This window comes from Pleurodeles waltl, chromosome 6, assembly GCF_031143425.1.
Source record: "Pleurodeles waltl isolate 20211129_DDA chromosome 6, aPleWal1.hap1.20221129, whole genome shotgun sequence".
Taxonomy (NCBI): Eukaryota; Metazoa; Chordata; class Amphibia; order Caudata; family Salamandridae; genus Pleurodeles; species Pleurodeles waltl.
The window spans coordinates 1,187,320,675-1,187,346,975 of record NC_090445.1 but is presented as its reverse complement, the minus strand read 5'-3'; the positions used below and the strand labels follow the sequence as shown (position 1 = coordinate 1,187,346,975).

The following is a 26,301-nucleotide window of genomic DNA, read 5'->3' as shown; positions in this document are numbered from 1 at the left end:
TGAAGTAGTAGTTTTACCTTGCCGCCGTGAGGCAATTGCCCCGTCCACCCCTGCCCCTTTGCCCGTCCTATGCTGATCGAAACGGTACCCATGCTGACCGAAGAACGGTACCTGTGAGACGAAGACTTCCTTGTATGCTGATCATAATTGGTAAATATGAAAGGAAATTGTAAAATTGCATTGTGTTTCCTTTAGGTAACCAACTGCTGATTTTTGACAAGATCCTTAGTTAGGAGTTTTCTAAATTAATGTTGCTAAATTGTTTTTGCATGAAGTCCCACATGCCGATGCTAATTTGAGGTTAGATGAGGATTCCTTTTGTCGCACGATGCAATTTGAGATCTTGTTATGCTGACTAAATGTATGCAATTAGTTCATTACAGATTATCGTATTAGTGATTTGCATTGCTATTATCGAATGCCTTGTGATTCAAATGCTACATAGATTGCACTTGTTTCGCCGTTATGGACAGCTATTAATGTTCATATATGTTTATCATTTAGTGTTGAGACACATCTACATTGTGCTAGCTTTGTTAATATAGGGAAATAAAATTCACTAACTTTGAATAAATTGGTGTGATTATTCCTGACTGAAAGGTCGGGGTTCGCCGAAATGTATTCTGGATTAATTGTTAAGTGTTATGTTGATCAAGGTATTGCTTATGTTCGTTATTGATTATTGATTTGATGCAATTGATCGATTAAGAGTACGGAGAGTCCCACTTAGTCAAAAGATTCATCGGCCTAAAGAGCGTCCGAACACAGGTAAAATTATTAGTACGGACCGCTCTATCACCTGTCTTTAACTTGATCCACTGAACTTCATACAAATGCCACCCTCATTGTATCGGGCACTGTCTTCTGCACTGCCGCTACAGCACCCAGGCCTGCACTTATATGTGTTCCTACTACACAACCCGGTGCCCCTAGTGTACATAGCAAATCTTCACTCAGCGCTGGCCCTATCACATACAGCCTGACTTTATTTTGCAGAAGAAAATCCAATTAACTTGTGAAATTCCAAATGTATTGCACTCATAGTATGAGGCATGGTATTAGGCAGCTAGTTGAAGCCATGATGCTTTGGCACTACATTAGTGGATATACGCATGCAGTATGCTATTGTACCACTATTGCGGTCTGTTGCTCCTATTTTTTTTATTTTTTTATTTTAGAGGGGGGGCAAGAAATTCCATATCTATCTATCTATCTATCTATCTATCTATCTATCTATCTATCTATCTATCTATCTATCATCTATCTATTTATCTATTTATCTATCTAGGTTAAAGAGATATTTTGTTACATAACGTTTTTGTGTCAAAAAACACAGAAATTCACCCCTTAAAGTATGCAGAGCGAATTATACCTGGCACCCCTGCCATGCACTGCTTATGACATCACATATTATATCACTCATAACATGTTCTATGACATAATTTCTAAATTATGTGGGGCAGACTTGCCTTCTCTGTCCCTGCTGACAGGGAAAGCATGTTGCTCCTCTCTGGTGGGAGATTTAAAAATGCTCCCGCCAGACGTGTACAAACTTTTGAACTGTGGTGGGCTCTCTGGGACGCAGTACTTGAGTTGGCCACAGGGATGGAGTACCTTGGGTCTTCAAAGGTTCAGGGAAGGGTGCTGAATGCCACCCCTCCATTTAAAGTTCAAGTCAGCCCTTGGGGATGGGATCCCTGGAGCCTTTTAAGGATTGGGGTGGGGGTTACGCACCACCCTACCCTTTTTGTAAGAGTTGACTCAAGCAGGGATCCCCCACTCATGCCCCCTCCCCAAATATTTAATAAAATTGAGGGCCACCATTTTGTTTTTTTGCCGTAATCCTGCTGGAGTCTCAGAGGACTGTGGCACACAAGGGTGATTTCGTTTGTAATTTGGGCCCAGGAGGGTCCCTCTGGCTTCTTCCTACCCTACCCCCACCACTTTTATATATTTTGTTTACTTTTAAACTTACGGACAGGTGACTAAGTCCCCTAGTCCTGTAATGGCTGGCAGCAACAGTTTTTTTTCGGCAGTCAATCAGAGCCCTTGTTCCCGCAAGGGTCCTACTCCTGTGGGAATGAATTGGCCCAAGGGAAAAACAGCTCCATGGGCCTGTCAGAATACGTTATTTTTTTAAAAAATGGGTTTGAGAGATTCTTGTGAGAGTCCCTTGACTCCAACCATCCAGACATACAAATATTTTCCACCTTAATTTCTTTAAAAAATACTGAACAGATTTACACCGAATCACAAAAAGTACTTTTTTCTCGACCAAGATCTAGCTTCCTGCCAAATTTGGTGCAATCCTATTCAGAGGATTTTGCAGTAGCGCTGTCTAAACAAGTCTATGGAAAATGCATGGGGATTTTGTGTTTGTGGACCCCCATTTGTTCTTGGCATCCTCTGGAAGTATCACTCAAAAACATTTTATGCACAACCTAGCCAAAAAAGAGCGCTTTTGTGGAAACTTTTCTGCACATCCATCAAATGGCGGTAAAGTTATTAACAAATCAAAAAAGGCATTTCCTAAGGAAAGCCTGACCTAACTATAGCTACCCAGCAGTGACCAGAAACTTTTAATGTATAGGAAAGTGGGCTGTGGCCCAGAACCCCAGTCTTTCATTTGGTCCCCTGACAGACCCAAGTCTGTTCTGCAGAGCATTGCCCTAGTGGCTTTAAATACCTCAAACAGATTGTTTTAAATTCCCTTTTCTTTTAATTTATTTTTAATGTGGTTGATGAGTGAGAAACTATTATAGACATTTTGCAGAGACATGTTCTGTTTGTTTCATGCAACATCCATAAAAAAGTTGCTTTTAGATCAAAACAGGACATCCCTTACGAGAAATGAGAGGGTGCAGAGAGAGATTATTTGCAGAAATGTTAGTGAGCTGTTGCTGTTACAATATTGAAACACACACCACTGTTCCTGAATATTAGATGTAAACACTTAGGCCCTGATTTAAGGAAAGTGGCGTTGCACCCAGTGCAGTGCCACTATTCTTGCATATCTTAGCGCCCCCTAACGCTACCATGTGTGCACCGTATTTAATATACGGCGCAGCATGGCAGTTGTTAGGGAACTAGCATCAGAATTTTTTATGCTAGTTTAGAGCTTTGCAGGATTAGCATAAAAAATGTTGATGCTAATCCTGCAAAGCCCATTGAGGCCCATTGTAAACAATCCAGTGCCTCCTTTTAAGGCCAGCTCTGAGCAACAAGTTAAAACAACAGCAATGATTACCGATTTTTGAAGCTGAAACGGAAGGAAAGGCAACACCTTCCTAAGGAACTTGAGAAGTAAGAAGGAAGATGATGTCAGTTGATTGACTTGCTCTCTGAAAGATAGATTTGCATCAAAAAATACCCCAAGATTTTTTACTTTGGGGACAAGGTTTGGGGGGGGGACCCAAGGTCTGTGGCCACCACGAGTGACCTCAGAAGGAGACATCCTTCCCAAAAATAAAGACCTTCATTTTTTCCGAATTTAATTTCAAACAATTGGTGGTCATCCATTTGACAATATCATTCATGCATTTATTGAACCTGTGTGCAATATCCTGAGCTTTACTTTAAATTGAGACCACAATTTGGGTGTCATCAACATAGGCTACTGTAGCAAAGCCATGAAAATGGATCAGTTTTACCAGTGGTACTGAATCAACTTTATCAGCAGAGCTACATATAAGTTGAAAAGTGTTGGGCTAACTATCTATACAAGTCTATCTAACAATCTATCTATCTATCTATCTATCTATCTATCTATCTATCTATCTATCTATCTGTTTATCGATACAGCCCTCACTTTCTGTCTTTGCAAGCTTCTCTATCTTTTCAATCTTCTCTATCTACCTTAATAAATATTTAAAAATTGTTACAAGAAAGCATTAGCAAAGGTAAGATGCTGGCAATATCAGATCAATTGTCTTTTTTAGGTCTGGTGTTAATTCGGCCTTTTGATTTTACTAAAATTACATTTATAATCTAGGGCCACATGTGGCAACTTTCAGATTTGCGACCCGCAAATTGCGAGTCAGAGCGACTTGCAATTTGCGAGTCGCAAATCCGAATGTTGGATGGTGTCCCTGACACCATCTGCGATTCGCAAGGGATTCGCAAATGCCCACCTCATGAATAATCATTAGGTGGGTCGCAATTTGCGACCCCCTTGCGAATGGTTGCCCTCACAGGGAAGGTGGCCTGCTGCGGACAGCAGACCACCATGTCTGTGACTGCTTTTCATTAAAGCAGTTATTTTTTTGGGGGAATGCAAATCCTTAAAGGAAAACGAGATGCATTACAAAAACGAAAAATGAAATGTTTTAGGACCACTGCCTGTTCTGAAAAAATGTTTACAGTGTCATTCACAACGGGAAAGGGGTCCCGTGGGGACCCCTTCCCTTTTGGGAATGGGTTACCACCCATTTGAAATGGGTGCAAAAAACGCGGTCACAAACCAATCCTACATTGCACTGCGACTCGCAATTAGGAAGGGAACACCCTTCCTAATTGCGAGTCGCAAACCCGTTTTGCGATTCAGTAATCAGGTTACCAAATCGCAAAACGGGGTTTGTGTATTGCGATGTGCTTTTTGCACGTCGCAAACAGCTAAATTTGCTGTTTGCGACGTGCAAAAAGCTTGCTACATGTGGCCCCTGGTTACTTATAGTGGTTTTTAGCCAGACTTCATTCATATATGTGTTGTTCAGTCACTCACATTTTTCTTCAACCCACGGTCCACTTCAGCAGTTCTTTGAGTTCTCTGTGAGCTAGAACATGCTTCTCTTTCACAGAGAGCACTTCCACTCAGAAAGCAGTTTCCTTTAGTGTCAGTGACTACTATGAAATATGTGTTTTCTTTGGACCAAAAAAAAGTTCCTTTAATGTGTTTTAGTATTATGAAGATCGAGCAGCATCCCCATCAATAGCGTTTTGCAATAACCATGACAGAACAAAACAAGAATTGACAAAGTCAAAAGTCTGGCAGCCATTGCCAGACCTCTTGGCTTTGCTAATGCTTGTTTCGGAGTGGAATGGCCTACAGTACAAATCCACACAATTCTTCTGTCATTTTTTCAACATAACGTCCATCACTTATTTTCTAATTTAACAACTGAAAGTTACAATAGACATCTGCCAACATGTGACAAAACTACACATGCTTGCCTTTTTTACTTGAGATGTGCCCCAAAATAGCCACAAGGGGGAACCCTTGTGACTGCCAAGTGCTGACTTCCAGCTCCTAATGCTGGAAAACAGCGGTATGCGCTATATTGGGAAATATAATTGAGTTGATTATCTATGATACTGATAAGTGAAGAAATACCAGCCCATCACAAGTAGGCTCCAATGAAATGGGTAATTACATGGACGGCTAGGCGTTTTCACACCAGTTACCACAAGTTACACCGTTAGTGGGCTTCCAAACCGGTGTTTTGCCTGCTTTAAGTGGCAGAAATAACTCCGAAACCTCTTTGTTTCTGCAAGGCTTGTAATTCCTGATGCAGCTAGTTAAAGTAGTTACTAGTGGATTGTAAATGATGGCCCCCTATTAATGAGGGTCTAAAATGTGTATTTTTGCCAGTCATTAACCGTCCACAAACTAGCTACTTCGTCCAACACTCTTTGACTCTGTGCTTGTCTTTGACCTTGCACATCGCTGTCTTTTATTCCTACATGACATGTAACAAACTGCTTGCAAATGTTCATCTTTTTTACGTCTTGACTCAGACAATCCTTACATCTATTTTCTTTTAATAATACCTTCCTCCATCAGTGACTGGAAAATTGCAATTGAGAAAAGCATATTTTATGCAGCATGGCTTTTTGGGACCTCAAGTCCTCCTCAATGTTTCATCGAGTAGAAAATAAATGTGTTGACTTCTTCATGTCCTGAAATATTCCAGTAGGCTCAAGATGCAGCCCACATTGCAGCGACAGTGATGATTGTTATTCCCAGGTTTTGCATTACACTCTTCCTCACTATCCCTGAAGTATACACCACAAAGGAAACATGAAACCTTTGAAAAAAGAAGCATTAGTTAAGAGAATTATTTCACCCATTTTGGATTATTGATTAATTACTTGCGTTATCTTGTCTTTGAAAGTTCTTGAGCTGATGAAAGCTTCTGCGTTGGTCTCTTGTGACTGGTTCTGTTGAAATATACCTAGAAAAGGCAAACAATTAGATTTCCTCTGTACTTAACACAACTGGACCTCGATTTTTCTATTGAGATTTGAAGTTTGATACAATTTGAAATACAACAGAGGAAAGAAGACCTAAACTTTCCCATTATTGCTTCATCCTTTATTCAGGGACCAGACAAGGAAAATGTGTAACTCTATACATTCCTATAGGTACATTCATCATGTTGCTTTCTCTCTTTCATTTCACTGCTTTGGATATCTGTATTTGACCTATGGATTAGTGGAGGCCTGCTGACCAAGCCTCAGCTACAAGTGTAGGTGAGAAAAATTTACTTACTGTATAATTGGCGTAGTGACAATTTGGAAAATCAACTGTAACAATGCACGATACAACTTTTTGAGCAGTTGTAAAAAATCTATAGTAGGAGGCAAGATTCAAGTGAATATTTTCCCCACTGACACTGAAATAAAAGTGTGCTTTAAAGCCTATGTTTCCAGTAGCAAGCCAGGTAGACCACTTTTAAATTGTAGCAGCTATTTACCTCCACTAGTGGGTTAAATAATTAATTTCTGCTGCTACTTACAAGGCTGCTGGGGAAATAGTAGAGATTATGTGCTATTTTACCTATGGCCATGTAAATTACATAGCAAACTTCATTATGTACCTGGTCAAGTAAATAGCATAGATTGTATACTATTTAGCCATTCAAGGAGCAAAGCAACTTCACTATTCACCTGGCCACTGTCTAGATAGCAGAGAGTATGTGCTATTTGGGCAGCAGCTATACAAATAGCACATAAACTTCACTGTTCACCTGGCCGCTGACTAGATAGCTGAGAACATGTACTATTTTGGCTGCTTTTCAGATAGCAGTGATCTTGTACTATTTGGATAGCAACCTGACAAGCAACAAAGAGACATTACTATTTATCTGTTTGCAGACTAAAAAAGTTGAGATTATGGACTATTTCAACAGTGACCATGCAAACAGCTAAGAAACTTCGCAGTTTTTTTGCTCTCTGAATAAATAGCAGAGATTTTGTACTATTTGTTCACATCCGTTCATATAGAAAAGAAACTTCACTATTTATCTGCTCGCTGAATAATTACCAGATATTATGTACAATTTGGCTAGTGGTTGTGCAAATAAAATTCACTATTTTCCCAGCTGCTGGCTCAATGGCAGAGTTCAGACACTGTTTGGTTGGGGGCTGTGCAAATAGCAAAGAAGCTTCACAACTTATCCGGACACTGACCAAATAGCAGAGATGAAGTCCCAATTGGTGAAGAAAATTTATAATTTGTGCTGTTGCAGATTAAATTGCAGCCATTTTGAACTAGTAAGCCAGTTGCCAGATAACAACTGAAGATTAGTTGCACTTGATGGTACTAGTAAGTGTTGGAGAGGGTGTTGTAGGTGGCACACAGTGATGGTTCTTAGCATGCTGCGCTGGGGCATAATGCAAATAACTGACAGCCGTGAGCTCCTCATTCCTCTGCAGGACTTTCTCTGCCTTTACTTCCACCAGCCTCCGGCCATCATTATGCATCTTTGAAATGTCGCAATTTCTGTATGACCTCGTTTTGTTTCTATTTTACCTACACTTTTATACAGTGTGTGCCCTATGATGTCCTCAGTGTTTGTGCACTGTAATTTAATGATTCTGTAGTTTCAACTCTTTCTGGCTCCTTACCATCTTAAGCTGTTCCTGGCAGTCACTGCATATATGATGCCTTTTTTCACGAGCACAGACCACCTCTGATCTCCTTCACGTTTTTGGTTGTTCCAGATAGCGCCTGCTCCCCTCCCTCATACCTGGTCATCCAGACATTGTGCTGAGGGTGGGTGAGTGACGCAGAATATGACTATCACTGCAGGTCAGCTGATGGCCTAAAAAGCTGCTTTAGCCTTACATTCTTACTAGATTGTTCAGTTGAACTTGATAGTAACACCAGTTATGAAAAGATTTGGCAACAGCTATCTAGGTTTTGCACCACTGGACTTGATTTTGTATCTATTTCTAGCCCTCCTAGTTTGGGTCTTTGTCTCTATAATCCTCTTGGTGCTGGTCCTCCTGGACCATCTTAGTACTTCCAGGCCTTTTCTTCTAGCTCCTCCTCTTTCTTACTGATATTTCTGATCCCCCTCACCCTCGTCCCATTGACCTAGTCATTCTAATCCTTCTCACCCTGCTCATCTGATTCCTGGTACTCTAGTTCCTGGTCTTGCCGGACCTCTTGGCCCACCATGCCTCTTGTGCCCTTGTCCTCTTAGGCCTGCCCTTGTCTTCCTAGTTTGGATCATCCTGGTACTCCTGGCCATGTGTTGTGTCCTTATGACCCTTCTGGCACACCCAGTGATCTGGTCCCTGTTGGTCCTAGTTCTCTTTGTCTATTTCCTTCAGAGCCTAATCATTTTGGTCCTAGTCTTTCTGGCCCAATTCCCTTAGTCTTCAGGGCTCTGGCTGTTCTGGTCCTCATTGATTTCCTCACCCTGATCCTTCCATGCGTAGGTCCTGGTCTCCTATTCCACATGGTACTCCGGGTCCTAGTCCTATGGTCTTTGTCCACATGGACTCATAGGCTTGTTCCTGGCCCTCTCAGTGCTGATCCTTCTAATTCTCCTTGCCCTGGTCCTGGTCTGCCTAGATCTGTTCCTAGAGGCATCCTTAGAACTGCCCCCCTCATCTTCCTTGCTAATTCTGGTCTCCTGGTCCTAATTGCCATAAACCTCATATTCCTAATATTCCTAGTTTTCCCGGATCTGCTCCTCATTCTTCTGCTTCTTGTCCTCATGTTTCTACTCAAATTGACCATGGTCCTCCTTGCTCTGGTCGTCCCAGTCCTGGCCATCCTGTTTGTCATCTTCCTTACCCTCTTGTTCCTATCCGTTTGGCATGTACCTCCAGGATAGGTCATCCTCTTCCTGACCTCCCTTGTCCTGATCCTCCTTTTTTCTCCTCTTCCTCTTCCTCGTCCTCCTGATCCTTGTACTCAAGGTTCTAATCTTCTTTGGCCTGCCCTGGTCCCCATAGTCCTTTGTTTTCTAGCTGTCTTAGAACTATTTCTGGTTCTGGTTTTCTGTGTCCCTGGCTCATCCCTCTGGTACTCCTTGCCATGGTAATACTTTTTCTTGTTTTTCATAGTCCTTATCCTTCCTGAGGCTATTGTGCCCGTTGGTCCTGATCCTCTTCGTCCTGGTTTTTATAGTTTGATTTCTCTTGGGCTCAGGTCTGATGGACCAGGTTCAACAATCATCCTAGCTGTGATCCCTTGGGCCTGTTTGACCTGGTCCTCTTGCCTTTTTGCACTTGTTATAAACCTTGCCTTTTGGCGATCCTTCACCTTCCGGTCTCCCCAGTCTTTTCCCATCTGGCTCTATTCCTTTCTGGTCTTCTTGGCCCTGGTCACCTGTTCCTGGTTCTTTTTATATTCAACTTCCTAGCCCTAGTACCACGGCCCTTGTCTATTTAGCTCCTTGCATCCTGGCCTAACTTATTCTGGTTCATTTCATCCTAAACATCGAGGCCCTTGTACTTCAGGTCCCTGTCCATGTGGCCTCTTGTGTCCTGGCCCTTGTAGTCTTTGTCCTAATGGTTTGTGCTGTCCTGGTCCTCTTGGATCTTTTCCTCTTAGTCCTACTGGTACTGCATTGATCTTGGCCCTCTTGATCCAGGTTCTCCTTGTTCAGGTACTCCTGAAGCTGTTCATTTTGGTACTGGTTCTCCAGGCCACCACTGTCTAGTCCCCTTGCTCTGCCTGACTTGGCAATCAGAGCCCTGGTCCCCTAGGTCCTAATCTTCATGGCCTTCTTACCCTGTTTTAGGTCCACCTGGTCGTGATCATTTTAGTTCACCTAGACCTCCTTGCTCTGATCTTCTAGGTATCATTTGTACTGGTCCCTTTGGTCCTCCTATTCCTTATGTTGGTTTCCTGGAACAACTGGCCAGGACTGATCTTTGTAGTGCTCTTTAACATAGCCCGGATCATTCAGGCCCTAGTCCTCCTGCTGATCCTTGCCTTCATGGTTCTTGATGCTAGCCTTAGAATTTACAGACCCTGTATTTTGCGGTCTGTATGATCATCATTCCCATCTACTCCTGCACCTCGTCCTTTATATCCTGGGTGTCCTGTTTCAAAGGTTCCTGGTCCAGGACCTTTTCATCTCCCTCACCCTGATTCTCATCCACCAGTCCTCCTTTTCTTGCTTCCCAGGTTTATCTAGTCCCCTAGTTTACCTGTTTCTAATCCGACTGCTCTTGGTCCATGTAGTCCTGATTTTAGTTCTGCTGCTCTCTTGTTTAGGGCTCATGTATCTGGTCTTTGGGTACTGGCCCACTGGCCTTGGTTTTCACAACCCTCTCAATTCCCTGGTCCTCTTACCCCCACCCTAGTCCTACTAGTTCTCCTGGTTTGCCTGTTCTACCTTGGTCTTGTCAATGTTGTCCTGGTCCCCTCTACAATCGTCCTCCTAGTAATGGTCCCCTGGGTCTGATCTTCCTCATCTCTCTGGCACTGGTCTACCTAGATCCTATGTTTCGGTTGATCCTGGTTCATATTATCACCCTAGGTCAGGACCCCCCCTCTACCCCCCCTAAGTCTGACCCTCATGGACCTTCTGATCCTGGTTCCAATGGGCCTAGACTTCCTGATCCTTTATGTCCCCCTCATCATTCTAATCTAGGGTCTCCAGTGCACCCCGGGTCACTTCCGGTTATGGTCTTCCAGATATTGGCTATTTACTTCTGGCTCCTTTGTCCTCCCTGATCCAATCTCTGTGGTCTCGGTCCTCTTGTCTCTGTCAATTGGGCTCCTGCTACTGGCCCTCCATTGTCTGTCTGTCTGGGTCTGTACTCTAGGCCTTGGGCAACCTCATTTCCTCGGTCCTAGTCGGTGCTCTCATGCAACCCTAGCCCTCCTCAGTGTTGTGGTCCAGGGCCTTCTGTTCCTGCTACCCTTGTTCCTTTTGTTGCTTTTCGGCCCTTGTCCACTTGGTCCAGGTGTCCCTGTTCCACGTCATCCTGGGCCTCCTGACCCTTATCACACTGGTCACGGTACCCTTACCGCTGTTTATCTGTTCCTGCCTGTTCTGCTCGTCATTATCTATTTGTTCTTGGTCCTCTCTGGCATTACTAAATCAAATTGCAGAATGCAGCACACATATAAGTGCCAAAACGTCATTTTCAAATGATTGTTTATGTGCAGGAAGGGACAACTTGGCCCTCATTACAACCCTGGTGGTCTGTGTTAAAGCGGCGGTAAGACCGCCAACAGGCTGGCGGTAAAAAAAAGGGAATTATGACCGCGTTGGAAACCGCAAACATAGACAGCCACTTTAACACTTCCGACCCCCACAGTGGTAGAAACAAACAGCATGGAGGTCACCGCCAACAGACAGGCGGAAGACAATGTACCGCCCACACCATTATGAGAGGCCAATCCGCCACCTTTCCTGGGGCGGTTTCAATGCGAACAAAAACACGGCGGAAACTGGACTTGGAAGTGAAAACTCTCACCTCTACACACCCCACGAGGAACCAGGAAGCCATGGAGCCGGAACTCCATATTCTACCTGCGATTGTCTTCCTGCTCCTCTACCAGGAGCACGACCGACGTCGGCGACGACCATGGTGAGTACTGCACCTACGACACAGGGGAGGGAAAAGAGAGTGACACACACACGCAACACCCTCGCCCACTACAACACACACACAAATACATGCTGAAACATTACATTTACACCCCCCAACCTCCCCCCCGGAAGAACGCAAGGACAAAAGGAATTGATTGTAACCGTTGTAATCAATAAACATCCATTAGTCAAAAATATATATAAACTATTAACAAATATGTACACCAAAAATTCAAGTCCATGTACTGCACCTACAAAGTCCGTGGACCACTGGGCCCAAAATGCATGGCCACGGCCCACACTCAATACCCGATCCAAACGGAGAGAACACTGCAGGGGCATCAGATCGAAATAAAACAGGCACCTCAGGGGGAAGGGAAGGGGGGGCACCTCAGCCGGATGAGTGCATGACGCCAGCTCCACGAGGGGGCTCCATGCCCATTGATGTACCCTGGGGAATGCAAAGCCACGGTCTCTCAAGTCTCTCCAGTGGGTGGGTTGCCCACTGCGTTATCCTGGGGAGTGCAAAGCCACAGTCTCTCAAGTCTCTCCAGTTGGAGGTTTGCCCACTGCTTTAGCCTGGGGAGTGCAAAGCCACAGTCTCTCAAGTCTCTCCAGTGGGTGGTTTGCCCACTGCTTTATCCTGGGGAGTGCAAAGTCACAGTCTCTCAAGTCTCTCCAGTGGGTGGGTTGCCCACTGCTTTATCCTGGGGAGTGCAAAGCCACAGTCTCTCAAGTCTCTCCAGTGGGTGGGTTGCCCACTGCTTTATCCTGGGGAGTGCAAAGCCACAGTCTATCAAGCGGATAACAGTCTCCACTGGTTCTGGAGGGGACTTTGTGCCCAGAGTGCTTTATCTTGCCAAGGACAGAGGTAGTGGATGTATCTCTCCACTGGTTCTGGAGGGGGCTTTGTGCCCAAAGAGCTTCATCCAGCCAAGGATGAGTACTTCATCCTGCCAAGAACAGAGGTAGTGGATGTCATTCTCCACTGGTTCTGGAGGGGGCTTTGTGCCCAGAGTGCTTCATCCTTGCAAGGACAGAGATAGTGGATCTGACACTCCACTGACGGTGGGGCAACATAGAAGCTGTCCAGGCCCTTGGAACTGACCACCAGCCTCGTACGACTGACCACTGGGCATGGCAGCAATGTCTGCGGTGGTGCCACTGGCACAGGATGTGGCGTGGCCACTGGCGGTGTCCTCAGTAGCGGCGGTGCTTGTGGCGCTCATTGGGCAGCGGTGGTGGTGGGGGGCCCACTGAGCGTGCTGCTGGCAGCGGTATCCTGGGTGGCAGTGCTGGTGGGGGGCTCACTGAGCGTGCTGCTGGTGGCGGTGTCCTGGGCAGCAGTGCTGGTGGGGGGCTCACTGAGAGTACTGCTGGTGGCGGTGTCCTGGGCGGTGGTGCTTGTGGGGGGCTCACTGAGCGTGCTGTTGGCGGCGGTGTCCTGGGTGGCCGTGCCCATGGCGGCGGTGCATGTGGAGGTGCCGGTCTTGTTCGCCGTGCAGGTTGGCGGCGACTTCCCTTTCTTTCTCTGCCCCTTCCCCACCTTGGATGGTGGCGCAGCTGTCTTGCCACTCCCAACAGTTGTCCTGGCTGAGCCCTTGGTGGCAGGTGTTTTGGCCATCTCCCTCTGGACTGTGGGCAACTTCTTTTGTTTTGGAGGTGGGGGAATGTCCTTGGCCTGGCTCCTTGGGACACTGGCTGCCCTGCTGCTTGGCGCACTCCAGAAGCCGGTTACTGCTGGCACCACTGTTCCCGGTGATGTGGTGGCTGAGGTGCTAGTTTGGGACCTGGAGAGGCGGGCCCTAGGGGACGGAAGGGGTGGGGGAGGTGAAGGGAAGAGGTCAAGGTTTGACAGGAAAAGTTTTTTATACACACTGGGACGGGTAGATGGAGGGGTTTTGGGAGTGGAAGAAGAGGTAGTGGTTGTAGGAGGTGTTCGTTTGCTGACTTTGGGTGAAGGTGCATGGGCTGGAGGCTGTCGTGAGGTGGATGGCTGTTGGGTGGGTGTGTGACTGCGTTTGTGTAGTTTGGGATGAGGACTCACAGACACATTGGGAGAGGACACAGGTGTGAGTGCATGTGAGCGGTGTGTGGTGATGGGTGTGCTGGTGATGGACGTAGTGGCTGAAGATGTAGTGCATGCAGGTGTGAGTGGAGACGTGACAGGGAGGGAGGAGGGAGACGTGGAGGAGGGGGACACAGTGGAGGCAGTGGCTGCTGGTGTGTCTGCATGGGTATGCTGCTTGTGTGAGTGCCTGTGGAATGTATTGTGCTTATGTTTGCCAGATCTACCCTTGTATGTTGAGGTGTGTGTATGCTGGTCTGATGGTGTGCTTGGGACAGGTTGAGGTACTGGGATTGGGTCTGGGTAGAGGAAGTTGGAGGGGGGAGGCTGGACACAGGGACAATGGCTGCCATCAGTGCTGAGGCCAGAATGAATGCCCTCCAGGTATGCATTTGTCTGTTGCAACTGCCTCTCTACACCCTGGATGGCATTCAGAATGGTAGACTGCCCAACAGTGAGGGATCTGAGGAGGTCAATGGCCTCCTCACTGAGGGCAGCAGGGCTGACTGGGGCAGGGGCTGAGATGCCTGGGGCGAAGAAGATGCCCACCCTCCTGGGTGAGCGGCCAAGGGGCACACGCTGAGGGGCTGCTGGGAGGGCGGTGCTGGTAGGGGGTGGCCGCTGTACCTGTAGATGCGGGGGGCACAGAGGGGCCCGCCACCGCAAGGGAGCTCCCATCAGAGGAGGAGTCGGTGTCGCTGGTCTCAGCTCCTGTCCCCGCCGTGGAGCTCCCCTCACCCTCTGTCCCACTGGTGAATTCTGAGTCCGTAGTCTAGCCCTCCAGGGCCATGTGGGATGCAGCTCCCTCCTGCTCCGGTGGCACAGCTCCTCCACCTGATGATGCTAATGCACACAAGAACAGGGAGACCACAAAAAGGGGGGGGAAGAAAGTAGAAAGACATGTTCAGTGCATGCAATACCGCTAACGTTGGAGGACACTACAGACACAGCAGCCCTCTGCACTACGCCATGCACTTAGAGTTCCCTAATTAATCCTAGGGACATGGGGTACAAGGTCTATGCCCGATTGCTGCACACATGGAAGTCACAGGAGCCTGACTAGGGGTAGATGACTCTTAACACTGGTGGGGTGGGGTGCCACATAGCCTGCCTCGCGAAGGGACCTTGCCTACAAAACTCGCCCTGGCCTAGGGGAACCCACAGCCCACCTCCCCCACCCAGACACCTCCAATGCGCGCTGATTCAGATGGATGTGACGGTACTCACCCCCTTGTGGCTGCTGTGATGCCCTCAAGCGCCCATCCAACTCTGGATACGCCACCGCCAGGATCCGGAACATCAGGGGGGTCATGGTGCGATGGGCTCCCCTCCCACGTTGGGAGACCATCCCCAGCTGGGCCTCCGCCGTCTTCTTGCTCCAGCGGCGAATGTCCTCCCATCTTTTACGGTAGTGGGTGCTTCGTCTGTGGTGAACCCCCAGGGCCCGGATGTTCTTGGCGATGGCACGCCAAATATCCTTCTTCTGGTGGGTGCTGATCTACAGGAATAGTACAGGGGAAAAGGAAAAACTATAACCGTCCGGACTGTCACAGTCATTGGCCTCCGTTCCCACACTTGCCCTGACGCACATCCACTCACCGTTGTTTCATGCACGCCTCATCCCCCCCCATCTCCCATCCACACCACTCCAAACAGGCATTGCCCATACAGCATGCTCATAGTGTACTGACCTGTTTGTCTGGAGGACTGTAGAGTAGCGTACACTGGGGAGGACCCCATCCACTAGCTTGTCCAACTCCTCCGATTTGAATGCAGGGGCCCTTTCCCCAGACACTTGAGCCACTGCCGCTTCAAGACTGAGGTCACAGCAGCACTTGCAGTGTAGGTCCTATCCTGTCGAAGATCAGGTATCAAGTGAGTGAACAGGCAGAAAATGGCGGTCATGTCCGTGGCGGTGCGTACCGTCACCGCCGTCGTACATCGTCATTGGTTCCTGGGACCCATAGGGTCCAATATTAACCAATACAGGATTGCGTCGCAATCCTCGACCTCCTCCCGCGACGGTGTTCAACGCCAGCGCAGTTACCTCATATCCCCTTGTCCCACCTTACAGGTCAGGCAGCCGCCATTTTAGGGGGCCACATGGCATTAAGTTTAAATGCGTCACACATATCTAGGCCTTGCATACACACTAAGACCGGCACATAGCGGATTGACAAATGTGTGCAATAAAGTTGTTTATTTCGTACCTCAGTGTTGGCTGACCCTCTGATCGCTGTTCTCATCCATAGGGCACGTCCACTGGGGCAGGTGAGGAGATGGCGGCATCCTCCGGTGTACAGACCGCTGGTGGACCTGTCAACAATGGAAGAGCGACATGTAATAGTCACCTACAGACTTGATCGTGCCACAATCCATGAACTGAGTGCCCAGTTGGAGCCAGACCTGATGTCAGCTATCGCCATCCCACAGGAATCCCCCCTTTAGTGCAGTTCCTGTCAGTACTCCATTTCCTGGCAAGTGGGTCCTTTCAAACAACAGTGGCCATTGCATCAGGCATGTCCCAGCCAATGTTCTCTAACGTGTTGTCCAGAGTGTTGACTGCCCTGCTGAAACACATGCGCAGCTACATTGTTTTCCCTCAGGTGGAGGATTTGCCTACAATGAAAGCCCTGGGACATATCCCCAACATCATAGGTGCCATTGATGGGACACATGTGGCCTTGGTACCCCCCATCAGGAGTGAACAGGTGTACAGAACCCGGAAGAGTTACCATTCAATGAATGTGCAGGTGGTGTGTTTGGCCGACCAGTACATCTCCCATGTGAACGCCAAGTTTCCTGGCTCAGTGCATGGCGCTTACATTCTAAGGAATAGCAGCATCCCTTACGTGATGGGGCAACTCCAGAGGCACCGTGTGTGGCTAATAGGTGAGGACAAGGACCCTATACAGTGTGAATAGCTGTCTGGGTCTGGGGTTGTCCCTAAGGGTTAGTATGTGTCTAACAGTTGTCCCTAGACATTTGCAGGTGACTCTTGCTACCCCAACCTGTCATGGCCACTGACCCCAGTGAGGAATCCCAGGACAAGGGCAGAGGAATGCTACAATGAGGCACATGGGTGACCTAGGAGGGTTATAGAGAGGACCTTCGGCCTCCTGAAGGCCAGGTTCAGGTGCCTCCATATGACAGGTGGTTCCCTATACTACTCACCAAAGAAGGTGTGCTGTATGCTGCACAACTTGGCTTTGCGATGAAAGGTGCCTTTTCTGCAGGAGGATTGTCCAGAAGGAGGTGTTGTGGCAGCTGTGGAGCCTGTGGACAGTGAAGAAGAGGAGGCAGAAGAAGAGGACATAGACAACAGAAACACCGTGATCCATCAATACTTCCAGTGAGACACAGGTAAGAAGGCCTCACTGCTTCCTACATCTGATAAAAATTGTTCGACCTCTCATCTGTCTGTCACTTTCACCCTATGTATGGACCTTGATTTGTCACTTTCCCTTTCGATTTCACAGATGTGGGTCCCACTGTGTGTCTTCTGCTATGTTACCTCATGGACTAGAGCTGTGTGACATAGGTATGTTGACAATACAATGGACATTGGTATTTTCCTTAGTTATAGCAAATACACATTTGTGAAAGCACAGACTAACTCCAGATTGTTTTGTGATTCAAGGGTGTTTATTTAAGTGCAAATTAGTGGAGAGGGTTGGAAAATGGTCAGGGGTGATGGTGGAGGAATGTCCATGGCAGAGTCCAGTCTATTAGTCTCACAGGTGCATTGTCCAAAGGGCCATAGGAAGTGGAGCTAGGGCAGTTTAAGGATGGACAGGGTGACAAAGTGGGAGAGAGGATGACAATCAGGGTGGTCTCATTACTTGGCGGGGGTCTTGGAATTGTTCTCTGTCTTTGACCTGGATCGCAGGGACCGCTTGCGGGGTGGTTCTCCATCTGCAGGGGGTGGGGTGCTGGTGTTGTGGTCCTGTGGTGGTGCCTCCTGTCCACTAGCGCCGGCGGAGGTGGTGGGCAGTTCATCGTCCAGGCTAGTGTCAGGGGCCCCTTGTTGTGCCACAGTGCCCCTCCTGGTGTTCACGAGGTCCTTCAGCACCCCTACAATGGTGCCCAGGGTGGTATTGATGGATTTGAGTTCCTCCCGAAACCCCAAATACTGTTCCTCCTGCAGCCGCTGGGTCTCCTGAAACTTGGCCATTACCGTTGCCATAGTCTCCTGGGAGTGATGGTAGGCTCCCATGATGTTGGAGAGGGCCTCATGGAGAGTGGGTTCCCTGGGCCTGTCCTCCCCCTGTCGCACAGCAGCCCTCCCAGTTCCCCTGTTTTCCTGGGCCTCTGTCCCCTGAACTGTGTGCCCACTACCACTGCCCCCAGGTCCCTGCTGTTCTTGGGGTGGTGGGTTGGCCTGGGTTCCCTGTAGTGGTGGACACACTGCTGCTTGACGTGTCCTGGGGACAGAGGTATGTGCCCTTTGGGTGGGTGCTGTGCTGGTGTTTCCTGAGGGGATAGGCTCTGTTGTGGCCTGTGACTGTGTGAGGGGAACCGACTGTCCTGAGGTCCCAGATAGGCCGGGCTGGTCATCTAGATCCAGTTGGACAGAGCTGCTGTCATCACTGTGGGCCTCTTCTGTGGGTGGAGTGGACATGTCTTGAACCTCCTGTCCGGTGACGTTGGGTAGGGGTCCTGCAGGGGTGTAAAGGCATGATTATTGCATCTGTGTGTGCCATGGTGTGCAATGGGTGGGTGACCCTGTACCCCAATGCTTCCATTCCTGTGTAGGACCTTGTGTGATAATTGTTTAGGGGTCTGTGTGGGTATGTGTAGTGGACATGCATTGGTGATGGGTGTTGATGCTTTGTTGTTGCATGCAAGGCTTGGTGTTGGGATGTGTGGTTTGTGATAGTGGGACATATGTGAGGAGTTGGAGTGATGGGGGGTGAGGGCGAGGGTGGGGGTATGTGATAGCATGCAGGTAGGGTGGGGGATGAAGTAGATAAAGATTTAACTTACCAGAGTCCATTCCTCCAGCTACTCCTGCGAGGCCCTCAGGATGCAGTATAGCCAAGACCTGCTCCTCCCATGTTGTTAGTTGTGGGGGAGGAGGTGGGGGTCCACCGCCAGTCCTCTGAACCACAATGTGGTGTCTTGAGACCACGGAACGCACCTTCCCCCGTAGGTCGTTCCACCTCTTCCTGATGTCATTCCGTGTTCTTGGGTGCTGTCCCACTGCGTTGACCCTGTCCACGATTCTGCGCCATAGCTCCATCTTCCTCGCTATGGTGGTGTGCTGCACCTGTGATCCGAATAGCTGTGGCTCTACCCGGATGATTTCCTCCACCATGACCCTGAGCTCCTCCTCAGAAAACCTGGGGTGTCTTTGCGGTGCCATGGTGGTGGGTATGTGATGTGTGGGGTGATGTTTAGCGGTGTGTGGTGTTTTGTGTGTGGATGTGTATGTGTGATGGTGTTGTGTGCCTCAGTATGCTGGTGTTATCTTTGCTTTGCTGTCTCTCTGGCCTTCTTCAAATCTTTGGTTGTAAGGGTTTTTGGGTAATGTGGGTGGGTGTTTTATATTGGATTGGGTGTGTGGGAGTGGTGTGTGTATGTGTATCAGGTGTGTGTATTTCAAATTGTCCAATGTGGTAGTGTTTTGTATATGTGTGTGTATTTTGAGCGCGGCAGTGTGTACCGCCAGTGGAATACCGCGGTTGAAAGACCGCCGCGTAGATTCGTGGGTCGTGATAGTGTGGGCGTATTCCTGTTGGCGTGACGGTGGAGGTTTTGTTATCGTCAGTTTATCACTGACCTATGGTGTGGCGGACTTGTGTGGGTGTCTAGATTTTGGCGGTTTCTGAGCTCTGGGTCGTAATAGCTGTGGCGGAATTCCGTGGCGGTGTGTTGGCGGTCTTCTGCAAGGCGGTAAGCGGCATTTACCACCAATGTTGTAATGAGGGCCCTTGTCTTGTACTTCCTAGCTCTGGTTGCCCTAGTGCTCCTGGCGGTCCACACTCTGGCCCTTATTCTCCTACTTATCAATATCTTCCTCCTACTGGTTCTACTACTACCACCCCTAGACCACCTCTACAATTGCCTACTGTATGTGTCTCTCCCTATGGGGCCGAGAAATCACCTGTTTTTCTGCATTCCACTACTGATGCTGCTTCTCAATTGCTGTTGGTTTACCAGGTTGGAAAATACTAAACAAGTACAATCCCCCTCAAAAGAAGCCTAAAGCTAGCACCAGACCTTCTATAAGAAGCCCAAAAAGAGTGCTATCCTCGAAAATCATCAGAGAGAGATCATGAACATTAAAAAAACCAATGTATTCTCAGGAGTGAATAACATATTTAAGTAAAATGATTTACAACCATACTAATTATTCTATTCAGACAGCCAAATACGTATAGACTCAAGCACAAAATATCTGTGTGCCATCTCCTGAAGCTCTTGAAATAGAAGTTAGATTCCTACATTTGTTAACTGAATACGAAAATAACACACGTTTTTATTCAGATTTGATTTTACTATTTTCAATCAGTAAACAGTTTATCGTAATTTATGCAATTACCTAACTACAAACTATTGTACATTTGTATATGCACTTACATTCAAATGCCTCACACATGTTGCATCCCATTATAGGATGGCCACCACCCGACTATTGCTGGTTGTCTTTTTTTAAATTTTTGGCTGGCTCAAGACCTTCTTCACACTATTTACCTGGCCACCAGTCAAATTGTCCCTCATCTCTATTATTTAGCTTGTGGACAGCTAAATAGCAGGAGATTGTGTGCCATTTTGCCAGCCTCTGGGTAAATAGCAGAGATTATGTCCTGTCTGGCCAGTGGGCGGGTAAATAGCCACTTCCTTTTAAAATTACCATATGAATGAAACTCCCCGCTAACTTCGTTTAAAAATACATTAGCAGATTTTGAAGAGCAGATGGCCTTAACTTGTTGACACCAATCTCTACTTTTCAGACATATCCTCCTCAAGATCTGAGAAGGCCAGTAGTTGATACATCAAAAACAAGCCAACAAATGGACTCCTGAAAAGACCGAAACAAAATATGTTCCAAGTCTTTCAGGCCACATCTTCTTGTGAATAGCTCCACTACACTATGCATCTTTAAATTGGTACATCTTGCCCTGGCAGGTGGACTGAAACCCATTATGAGAGCTATCAAATATGGGTGCTTGGAGGTGGAACATATAAAATGGTGATATAATCTTCTAGTAGGCCTTTTCATTTGCAGACTGTATTGAGCTTTTAATTTGCCTTCCCTTATCCACTCACAACAATGAGTTGACTAGAACAACAAAAAAAAAGAATCCCGTTTGCAGCATTAAAGACATTCCTACATCCCTGAAAGAAGCATGTGAATAGATTTGGGGCCTTATGTCAAGTTTTGCTGAGGGGGTGCACTGCTATAAAATGGCGGTGCAATTACCCTATCCCCCCACAAAATCCCACTTCAAAATACTCTACAAAGAATTGGGGGTAGCCATGTGTTTGCCTTTGCCAGTGTATATCTCTAAGATGAAATCTATTTACCACAGGCCATTAGGTCACTATAAAGGGCTTCTTGACCTGTTGACGGTATAACTGTCACTCGCCACTTTCTAGTGTCTGCAATTCGAGGCATGCAGGTATGAGCAAGGAAAATGTAGAATGTGCTGCAATTGCAGAGACCAAAAACCTTGCACATTAGGGCCGTTTGTTTAGGGAAAAGAAACTTCTCATTTGTGTAGCGCCTTCCCGAACTTGGGTCCCTGCCATTGACTAAGACACACAGGGAGCTGTAAATCACACATCTTTATTCCTCTGCATGTACCTGTGAACGCCTGCATTCTAAACAAAGCTTTCATTCCATTCCATTCTAACGATTATGTCACACTGCTATGGAGTCAGTGCTTGTACCTTAGTTTTCTTATGTTCACCTTTGCTACTAATGAATCTGGAACCTTTATGGGAGTTGATGCAGCCCAAGTATACACTTTGGTCTTTGTAGGCGTAAGCCACAGAAATGGACATAGTTCATTGTATTTCTCTTTAGGCATTATGGGCCTGATTCTAACTTTGGAGGACGGTGTTAAACCGTCCCAAAAGTGGCGGATATACCACCTACCGTATTACGAGTTCCATAGGATATAATGGACTCGTAATACGGTAGGTGGTATATCCGCCACTTTTGGGACGGTTTAACACCGTCCTCCAAAGTTAGAATCAGGCCCTATGTGTATTGATAATGAAAGATATTGAACACATATTTATTTTCAATGTAATCTTTGGACCGTGTTTGTATGATTTTGCTTCTTGGCATGTCAACTTTTCTTTGACAGACATTTTTCTTCACATGCGACCAGTTCAACAAGTGCACATTCCTCTGAGGTAAACATCGACATGGCACAATCTCTTTTTTCACTTTCACTTGATATTGAGGAAGAAGAAATGTTTGACGATGATTTAAAATGATGATTTACTTTGTTTAGTATCAATTTGCTTCAACTGATGTTGCCCGTGGCCTTGTGGGTGTATGTCGAATGTTGCTTTTTGAACGTTCTTGCAGCCATTTTTTCTTCGCACCATGACACATTTAGGGACATATTTAATTAAAGTGCTGCTTAGGGCCCCTCCTAATGCTACCATGTGTGTGCCACATTTAAAATACGGCGCACCATGGCGGTAGTTAGGGGACCAGCGTCTGAATTGCTGACGCTAGTCCAGCGCTTTGCAGGATTAGCATCAAAGATTCTGACACTAATCATGCAAAGCACCCAGAGGTCCATTCTAAGCAGTGGAAGCCTCCTTTTAACGCCTGCTTTGAAAAAAATGGTGCTAGGAAATCACTTGGTTTCCTTGTACCATTTGTTGGCCACCCCCCTACCAGGAGAACACTCCATTTGCATACATTATGCCTGGCGCAGGCATAATGTAGCGCAAAGTGTTACAAAGTGGCACACTGCATTAATTGCACCACTTTCTAAATATGGCGTGGCATTTTTAGCCTTTTAACACTATGCTAGCTTAAAACAATTACGCTATTGTGGCATTGGAATGGTGCTAGGGGCTCTTAAATATGCCCCCTTACTTTTTCCTCCAATTTACACACCATCACAAAATGGTTCTCTTCACACAGACTTTGCATATCTGTCCATTGGCCGGACACTTTCCTTCATGTGGAAACAAAAATCCACATCTAAAGCACAACTTCTTTTTATGTCCAAACATAACTTTGTGTCCTTCAGTCTTTTACTTCGGTTTTCTTTTCACACTCACGACTGACTCGCTCTGGGCACTGCCGGCCTCCATGTCAACAGCTTGTCTCTCAGCACGTTCCTCAGCTCTTGCAGCCATCAAACTCGCCCCAGACTAAAAATTTCTCCCAGCATTTATCATCTGAATAAAAATGACACACACCCATCAGCAGCTGTAAGATGCATGGCTTCTTCAACATTAAATTAATTGAACTCAGTGTTTGATGAGTGCATTGAGTCTTTACACAAATTTATCAATAGTTTCAACAACTCTTTGATGTTCTTGACTGAAAACATATTGTTCGTAATAAACGTTTGGTACTGAATTGAACTTGAGATTCAAAGTATTTTTAATCTGACAGTACGTGACTTCTTCATCACTTCTCTGCATTTTCTTTATGACTTCTTCAACAACATCACTGGCATGATTTTCGAGATACTTGATAGTCTTTCTGTTATCAGTCACTTCAAGTGCATCAATGAAATCTTCAAAGTCCTAATCCAGACAGTCCATCTACTGCTAATATTTAGCTTTTTGGTAATATTGAAATGTGGTGGTGGTTTTAGGAATGTGGCAGAATTGTAGGCCACAGTGGAACTTACTGATGTTGAGAGAAACATCCTCTTCAACGCTGTTTGATGATCATGTTTATACAAACTTTCTCTGGAGTCTTTGACGTGTGGGCCTCAGGATCATCTTTAACTTTAATTGGAACAGTTTCTTCTCTCTTAGATGTCATCCTCAAATTCCAAGACTCCAACAAGTACCTTTAACTCTTTGCTCTTTAAAGACCTATGAAGTTGTTCTGGGCTCCACTCAGCAGTTTGGTGGCAACAGCTTTGGGTATGGACAGCTCTGCAAGCACAATCCTGAGCACTTCTCCTAGAGCGACTTCGTCGGCAGCTGTGGCACAATGACTCTCTTTAGCAGGCTTGGTAAGTAATTTATTTCATCCTTCTACACTTTAGTTAGCAACTTCTGACATCTGGATGATCTCTGACTTACAGCACCTCTGTTCACAAACTTATGTGGTAAATTATGACTGTCATTGACTGTTTCGTAAACCTGGTTGTATCCTCTTTCAAAGTTAACACGCCGTAGAAGGTATAACTTTATTTTGCAATGGCAGCAAGGTACCTTTAAGTATGTCTTGGTCATAGCTTCTTGATAAATGACGTGTAGACTTCTCAGTGAAGCTTTCTTTACATTCAAAACCTTCATATCAGCTGTATTTGCGCTTTGACTCCACATATGCCAACCACTGACTCAGCACTTAGATAAAGGCATACTTGCCACACCAAGCAGTTTGCTTGGACCACTGCAAACTCTCTTTGGCTTATCCCCTATCTCATCACCAGTAGTAGTGTCTTCCCCAGCCTGTGTACCCACCAATGACTACGCCACAATTGGATTAGTAAATCACACGTCTTTATTCCTGTGTATGTACCTGTGAACTCCTGCATTCTAAACCAAGCTTTCATTACATTACATTCTAGCGATTACATCGCACTGGTATGAACACTGTTAGGAGCCAAAAGGCTTCTGTTATAAAACATGCAAGACTACAATGTGGGAGTTTTCTGGGAACAAAAAAGGTTGCTAAGCGGGGAGATCCTTGGTGGAGCAGCGGATTGTCTATCATATTCTAAATGACCCAGTTGTCTACAGTTCTGTCTTGGATCTCAAGGACATGAAGACTACTCTCAGAGCTAAAGGCAATAGTTTCTTGCTGAACCCATGAACAGAGTGTCTAGGTTGTGTCAGTGAAGACTGCTTATCCCCCGCGCAAATTACCTCCAGTGGTGGCGAGTAGTGCTTAATTTGAACTGGTGGTTGCAGGTGGGGCTCTCATTGTCAGGGACCAACACTAATTTTATCATCATCAGACTTTGATCCAGAGTGTAAGAGATAAAAATACGAAAGTGGAAGAAACAAAGAAAGAGAGCAGGGATTAAAACAAATCTACAACAGTGAGATAAGGAGGCAGGGAGAGTAAGGTGGTGGAAAGAACAGGAATAAGGTGAAATCAAGACTATGTTGCACTAGTGTTTGGCACCCTCTATTTTCATTGAGATGATCGCGGGCCTCTGATGAAAACCATGGGCATCTGTGTTTTTTCTTCTTTTCACAAGTTAAATACTGCTGGAGAGGGGGGTGGTTGCCTGTAAGAAAAGCAATTTTCCTTCTGAAAATGGATATTACTACTGCCTGTTGCCTGTGAAAATGTCTACTGCATGTTGCCTGTGGAACTTCTCATCTGTGTCTTTGGCTTGCAGAGGGGTGTTTGGATGAAGTGAGCTGGTGCTGCTGCAGGGGAATCCCAGAAAACATTTGTAGCTGGATATCATACTTTGTACTTGAACAGGAGTTGTAGTCAACCTTCCTGCAATTTGGAATCCAGAAAACTTCCAGGATCATTCATAGATGCAAAAAGAGTGCTCAGCTTTGTGACATTTATGACATAAAAGGGAGAGGCCCTCAGCTGTATGGCAACCAGTAAGTGTGAGAAGAGGAGCAGCAACGTCAAGCCCATGCTTTGGAGCATTGGAGTGTGGCTGCGGGGCAAGCGGTGAGGTGAGCACAGCAGGAGGAAGGCAAGCAAGAGCGCTGCTGGGTATTGACCATTTTCAGCCTACCCTCTGCCACCGATCCGCTCTATATGTAGCCCTGCCTAGATACTGGTCTTGCCGGGTTTGATCTAGCTCAGTGGCTCCCAACCTGTGGTCCGGGGATCCCTGGGGGTATGCAAAGCCTCCTAACGGGGTCTGGGCTTGCTTAGAAAATTAAATGAAATGGACAGATTAAAAAAGTGTATGCCAATAAAGTAGCTAAATGTACAACTGAAAATGTTAAAACGTACTGTAAATATCAAATAATTTGAAATTTGAGGCTATTAATTTAATTAGAATCCTCATATTGATTCATGGGAGCAGTGCAGGTGCATCAAACAGAATCCAAGAATGATTCAGTGGGGGCCCTCGGGTTCCAGTAATGATAAAGTGGGGGTCCACAGAATTTAAAAGGTTGGGAACCACTGATCTACCTGAAGCAGACACACCTCGAAACCCTGCAGTTCACCTGTCTGCTTCACACAGCCTCAAACCATAAAAATATCTGGAACTATTTAACACTACATGTATAAAAGGTGGGTAGCAAAGGTGCGGGGCATGTAGAGGGTGCAGGCAGCTGCGACCCTGGTTACACTAGGTGCTAAGG

At 46.5% G+C, this 26,301-nt stretch overlaps 1 protein-coding gene across 1 annotated transcript in view; it reads right to left on the bottom strand.

Moving 5' to 3' along the window:
* LOC138300730 (uncharacterized) overlaps positions 1-26,301 on the bottom strand; it is a 1,597,374-nt gene that overhangs the window by 348,173 nt on the left and 1,222,900 nt on the right. The window contains exon 14 of the mRNA XM_069240438.1: positions 6,088-6,170. Within this exon, the coding sequence (XP_069096539.1) occupies positions 6,088-6,170 (83 nt within the window). The remainder of the gene's footprint in view (positions 1-6,087; positions 6,171-26,301) is intronic.